Source organism: Puntigrus tetrazona, unplaced genomic scaffold, assembly GCF_018831695.1.
Source record: "Puntigrus tetrazona isolate hp1 unplaced genomic scaffold, ASM1883169v1 S000000520, whole genome shotgun sequence".
Classification (NCBI taxonomy): domain Eukaryota; kingdom Metazoa; phylum Chordata; class Actinopteri; order Cypriniformes; family Cyprinidae; genus Puntigrus; species Puntigrus tetrazona.
In genome coordinates this window covers 435,001-442,500 of record NW_025048156.1, presented here as the reverse complement: position 1 = coordinate 442,500, position 7,500 = coordinate 435,001, and the positions used below count along the sequence as shown (strand labels likewise).

General features: G+C 33.7%; 1 protein-coding gene across 5 annotated transcripts in view; it reads left to right on the top strand.

Moving 5' to 3' along the window:
* Positions 1-7,500, top strand: part of sntg2 (syntrophin, gamma 2) — a 62,156-nt gene that overhangs the window by 40,579 nt on the left and 14,077 nt on the right. For 4 of the 5 annotated variants that reach the window (XM_043232238.1, XM_043232236.1, XM_043232237.1 and 1 more), the window contains 4 exons: positions 1,599-1,637; positions 1,871-1,987; positions 5,324-5,395; positions 6,405-6,614. In XM_043232238.1, the coding sequence (XP_043088173.1) occupies positions 1,599-1,637; positions 1,871-1,987; positions 5,324-5,395; positions 6,405-6,614 (438 nt within the window). The remainder of the gene's footprint in view (positions 1-1,598; positions 1,638-1,870; positions 1,988-5,323; positions 5,396-6,404; positions 6,615-7,500) is intronic. The other variant, XM_043232239.1, reaches the window with a different exon arrangement.

Sequence of the window (7,500 nt, the reverse complement as noted above, 5' to 3'; positions counted from 1 at the left end):
ATCATTTAATAATATATATATATATATATATATATATATATATATATATATATATATATATATATATATATATATATATTTAAAAAAAATATATATATATATATATATATATATATATATATATATATACATATATAAGCAGTTTAAAACTAATATATTGTGAACTTGATCTTATAATCAATTGCATTATGACTAATTCTGATGACGCTGATTAAAGATGAGATCATCTATAGGCGTGCATTATTATGCATGCATGTCATGAATTCACGAAAGGCAGAGCAGAGCCTCGCAATGCATGAAAAGCACGATGAAACGGGTCGGAACGTGTCAAACGACACTCAATCCCATCATCCTCGGCGCTCAGCCGCACTATTTATAGGTTATAGGTCAGCACAATAACAGATCCGCTTCCACTCACACGCACAATCAGCTGCTAATTGGACGTTTAGCAATCAGCGTCCGTCTCCATCATTAGGTGACGTCAGCGCAGTAATTGCACGTAAAACAGGCAGCTGTGCGACAGCCTCAGAAAAAGCCCATTGGATCATCAGCGCATGCACTAATTAAAACAACGCACAGGAAACGAGATCGTTAGGCAATATTCTTGGCAAGCGCCGAAGACTTATGAGTCGAGTCCAAAGAGCGCCGATCTGAGAAACTCTACAGACCTTCGTGATGCAGTTTTACAGAAAGAGACCGTCGTTCATGAGGGGGAAGCTGCTAAATAAGTATGAAACCGTTTATGAATAAGAAGTATAAAAAGCTCATTTAAACCTTCCCTCTAATACTTTATAGAATACTATAATGCAAAAAAAATAAATAAATAAATATAAATAAATAAATATATATATATATATATATATATATATATATATATATATATATATATATATATATATATATATATATATATATTATAATATGTTAATAATAGTAACAATAATAATAATAATTAGTGTTTGTACAGTTAATTTTAATTTAAGGCAAAAAATAAGTCAATAATAAATAATCATCATGTTATAATAGAATTATTTGTATTGTCCAAGCAAAATTAACAATATGTAGTTACATTTAAAAAAGTCATTTGGATTATATTACGATAACTGTACATTGATTGATTGAATTCTATTATAATAATAATAATAATAATAAAAGCATTTTCCTGGCAATATTTAACAACAAGTCAAACGAGTGAGTATATAAAGAACATTTTTAATAATATTTAATAAACTAATATTTTTTTATAAACAAGTAAAATAAATGCGTAAATAATAAACAAACATTTTTATTGTTATTATTTATAACAAAAAGAATAAAAATAGCTAATAGTAAATAGTAAATCTGTACAGTGTGCAAAAGTAAACAATATAAATAAAAGTAAACAAATAAATAAATATTTTAATATTAATCGTAATACTACTACTAACTGTTTTTACTGTAGTAAAATGTTACGCCACAATAATAAATAAATAATAATTCTGTTAATAATAACCATATTATTATTATTTTAGTGCACAGAAGAACACGGTCAAGTTTTCAATGAATAAATATCGATGCTGTTCTTGGTATTGATTTGTAAATGTTTTCGTTGGTTTCAGATCAAAACGGCGAATAAATACAGTTCTCCTGATGATCAGGTGAGTTATTTGTACAGTGACGTGTTCATCAAAATCATAACACGGAAAGTAATTATCCCTATTGTGCTGCCTCATCATATTTGATCATTTTAGTGATCGGGTCGTGACCTCTGGCTCTCTGTTGCGTTACCATTAATAATTCAGAGAGTAATTCAGTCATGTTTACCCAGGAGGAGCAGATAGCACACACACACACACACACACGCGTGTTTCTTGTGCACGTTTCTCCTCAGATTGTCCACACGGGCTGGGTGTGTGAACACCTGCAGGGCGGCGACGTCGAGCCTCTTCACAGCTGCAGGTTCCTGGCCCTCAGAGGATCTTCTCTCCTCGTCTTCAGGAGTCCTCCTGTAAGCCCGTGCATGCATCACACACACACACACACACACACTCACACACACACACACACACACACACACACACACACACACACACACACACACACACACACACACACACACACACACACACACACACACACACACACACACACACACACACACACACACACACACACACACACACACACACACACACACACACACACACACACACACACACACACACACACACACACACACACACACACACACACACACACACACACACACACACACACACACACACACACACACACACACACACACACACACACACACACACACACACACACACACACACACACACACACACACACACACACACACACACACACACACACACACACTCACACACACACACACACACACACACACACACACACACACACACACACACACACACACACTCACACACACACACACACACACACACACACACACACACACACACACACACACACACACACACACACACACACACACACACACACACACACACACACACACACACACACACACACACACACACACACACACACACACACACACACACACACACACACACACACACACACACACGACACACACACACACACACACACACACACACACACACACACACACACACACACACACACACACACACACACACACACACACACACACACACACACACACACACACACACACTCACACACACACTCACGCACACACAGACACACACACTCACACACAGCTCCGGTCGGCTATTCTCGTGGGGACTCTCCATGGGCACGATGGTTTCAAAAAACTTGATTCTGTGTGATTTATTAGCTTCTTTGCTTACTATTTATGTGAGTCTAAGTCCCCACGAGTGTGTGTGTGTGTGTTCAGGTTTAAATCCACACCAGAATAGAAAAACAGATACACCTTTTTGCATTTTTACATTTTAAGATGGACTTCGCTTAGTATTTTTAATAATCTCATTTCCCTTATGAGGTAGGAAACACACACACACACACACACACACACTATATTACTGTATTATATTATATGGTAAATCATGATACAGAGCATACACTGGAAAAAATGATAGTGATACAAATTTTACTTTTTATTTTAGCTACATTTAATAATAAAAAAATAAAAATAAGTCAACTAAATTGTCTCATTAACAGTTTTTCTGCTTACAAAAGATTTAATTTTAAACAAATTATAATAATTAATTAAATTACTAATTTCATCTAAAAAAATAAATACATATATATTTTTATTTTCATTTTTATTTTCAGTTTCAGATGAAATTAGTAATTAAATATATATACACACACATACATACTTTTTTTATAATTTTATGGAAGCTAGTTTCCTTTGTGGAATTGAAAAAAAGAGTCACTTTTTTTATCTGACAATTGTGATTTTATTTCAGAATTGCAAATTTTTTTATATCTCACAAATTAGACTTTTTGTAAAAATTTGTAGCAGCTTTTTATCACACTGACCTTCTTTTTTTTTCAATGTTCATTTCAATTTTATTTAATTTATATATATATATAAAAAAATAAAAAAATATATATATATATATATATATATATATATATATATATATATATATATATAAATTAAATAAAATTGAAATGAACATTGAAAAAAAGGTCAGTGTGATAAAAAGCTATATATATATATATAAAAAAAAATATATATATATATATATATATATATATATTTTATATATATATATATATATATAGAAAAAAATACATATATATATATATATATATATATATATATATATATATATATATATATATATATATATATATATATATATATATATATATATATATATATTTTTATATATATATATATATTATTTTATTTTTTATTCTTTGGTCAATATGGGACCCCTAAGTAGCATGCGACGCACTAGTGCACTACGTTTCACTGGATCTATAGTACACCGCAGAAACAGCTGATATTCTGAACGCAGCCCGTGTCTTCTCTCCTAAACCGTCGTGGACCGTGACAAACCTCACCTGTCCTCCGCCGCTCTGAAACTCAGGACATCCATTCTAATTATATATAATCAATCTATTACTTTCTAATGGACCGTGGCGAGGAAAAGCCATTACCGCGGTGGCCTCGCACACATACGTTCCTGGTGACAAATGTTTTATCTTTGCCATTAGGCCCGAAGACACAGGTTTCATCAGTTATGAAATACAGCCCCTGCGCTTTTACGCTGGCACTGTTGTGTGTGCTATTTCAGTTCCTAAAGCGGCGCGGTATTCAGCTTCACCCCGCCGCCGTCCTCTACGTGACTCCGTTACGGCTGCGTTAATGTTATTGTAAGTGGTTTTGATAAATTTTGTGACCGAAATAACGCCGTGCTGATATTTCTCGCCATTTCATTAAATGCGCATTACTGAATTAATAAAGGGGGAAATCTAAGGAAACGTAGCATTTAACATGCCTTAAAGCCTAGAGAGACATTCAGCATATTCATTAGCATCTCATTATGTTTCAGATTTACGTCTGTGCCGCTTTAGAGAGAACAGACTGTTAAATAAGCCTCGCGTCTCTGTAGGTCGTGAAGAGGTAATTACTGCAAACTTTTTCCAGACGCATGAATTTTAATGGAAACGGCAGCGTTGGAATCTGTTTCCGAGGGCAAAGGATAAAACAAACGACTGGTTTTCCAAAACAGAGTGAAATAACGGATCGGCCGAATATCTCCATGTAACGGAGGGCTGAGGCGCTTGTTTTTTCCGAAAGGAGGAGTTCGTTTGCTGGGAACGTGCTCATCCTGGAAACAGGAGCAGCGAATGGGTGCCGTCGGGATGAGGCTCCGCGGTAATCCACAGCGCTCCGGTCCATCGTTTCTGAACTAAAATAAGTCCATAATCCATAAAAAGGCTTCCTCCGGTGAAAAGGTGCTCTGGTCTGCATCAGGAGAGAAATCTGCACAGATTTAAAAGTGAAAGTATGTGGCTGGATATCGACGTGAGAGACAATAAAAGAGCCTTTTTCACTGGAGGAGGTATTATTTTGGATTAGAAACGCTTTTTGTCTTCTCCAGATGTTAACCGATGGACCCGAGCGCTGTGGATTATTGCAATGTTTTTATCATTACTCTCATTCCGACGGCACCCATTCACATCCATTGCTGAGGCACAGTGCTAAATCTGATGAAGAAACACATCTCGGATGTCCTGAGGGTGAGCACGTTCCTTTTCGACTCCTTTAACCTGCTGCGAGGAGACTGAAGTAGTCTTCACTGATCACGGACGAGTAACTGTGAAATTTCCTTCTATGTTTTTGCATCAGATCTTGGCATCGGACTGGACTCAAGCAGAGGCTAGTTTTCACCTCTGTGAGGTTCTCTTTAAGGTTCATAAGGTACGAACACACACGTGTGGCTTATATCACTAAATGCTGAGTGCTTTGTATTTGTTTGGTTTGTCATTTGAAGTCATCAATCAAAATGCGTGTCCCTAAATCATATTCCTGCTCTTATTGTACATGATTCATCAGTGCACATTACTGTAAAGAAAAAAAAATGTCTTCATATTCTTTTTAAGTACATATTAAAATGTATTTATTTATTGATGTATTTTAATGGAAAAAAATATATATATATATATATATATATATATATATATATATATATATGTATATGTATAATGATATGATATAATAATAATAATAATAATAATAATAATAATTATTATTAATACTACTACTACTATTATTATTAATAATAATAATAATAATAATAATTTTATTTATTTAAATAATTAAATTATTATTATTATCATTATTATTATTATTATTATTATTATTATTATTATTATTATTATTATTATTATTGTTGTTGTTGCTGTTAATTATTTATTTAAATAATTAAATTATTATTTAATATTTAATAATTTAATTAAGGAATAAGGAATTTCCACTAAAATATTCAGTATAACAGTAAAAATATTTCACGTAAAAATTTTGATCAAATAGATGCATCCTCGGTCAGCGGGAGAATCATTGGAAAACATTAGTGACCCCACACCTTTGAACAGTAGTGTATATATAATGCTGTCGAACGATTAATCATGATTAATCAAATCCAAAATAAAAGTTTATGTTTACATAATATGTATGTGTACCGTGTATAAGTATTATGTACATACACATACAGTATGGTCTAGATTATGAAAGCATTTACATGCATATTCATATAATTTCTATTGTACGTAGACATAATGTACAAGCGTAGCATATTTTACTGTGTGTATTTCTATATACTTAACCGATATACACACGCACACACTTTTATTTTGGACGTGATTAATCAGGATCCATGGTTCGACAGCACTAATAGAGATCAAACGAGCTCACGGTGTCTCTGTCGTAGCTGTGGATAGCCGAAGACTGCTGGATACAGACCAGGTTTTATATGGGGCTCCAGCAGGACGGTGAGCTGCGGGACAGTGAACCCTTCTGCTTCAGCGTGCTGGTGGGTCACGGACAGAGCTTCTGCTACAGCGTCGAGCTGGGCTCCGAACTGGTGCTGTGGGAGAAAGCCTTTCAGAGAGCCGTCTTCATGGAGGTGCAGAGAGTCCGGGTGAGCGCAAACCTCGGGTTCAGATTCATGCCGAAGCTTCTCCTGTCGAAATATTTCCGTATTGCATTTTTATGGCCTTTCTCTTCGAAGCCGCGCTGAGATGGTCTGTGATGGATTTTATTGTGTCGCTTTGTTCACTACATTTTTTTTTTATTTAATATTTTAGAATCTTTTTTCTTAAACTTTTTCCTTAAAACAGAGAATTTATGTTTTAAATTTTTATGGTTATATATATATATATATATATATGTATTATCATTATATTTTTTCTATAGAATTTTGTTTATTATCTCACAATTTTTTTCTCAGAATTTCTCCAAAGAATTTAATATTTAAGTATTTTATATTTAGGATTATTTCTTAACAATTTATGGTTTTTTTGAATATCTAATATATATATATATTATCATTAACACTTTTTCTATAGAATTTTAATAAAAAAAAATTTTTTTCTCAGAATTTCAGGTTTATGTCTTATGTTTAGAATCTTTATCTTATTTTTCTCAGAATTGTGAGCTTATTTCTTTTTTTTCCCCCTAAGAATTTTGGATCCATCTCATATTTTATGCATTTTTCTCAGAATTGCAAGTTGCATGTCTTACATCCTTGGGCTTTTTTTCCTCAGAATTGAGTTTACCTCTTTACGTTTTGAACATTTTTACTCAGAATGAGCGCCGTCTCACATTTGGGATATCTTTGATAACATTCTTTGTTTATTTTGTGATTGCGTATTTGTAACGCACGGTCCCGCGTTTTTAGTTTACAGTGAGTGTACAAAATTGCAATTGCGCGAATAGAAAAGTCCGAATTGTGAGAAAACTTCTCCAAAGCCTTTTTTAACGACTTCTTTCCTTCAAAAAGCTTCCACAGAAATCGATCCAGATGC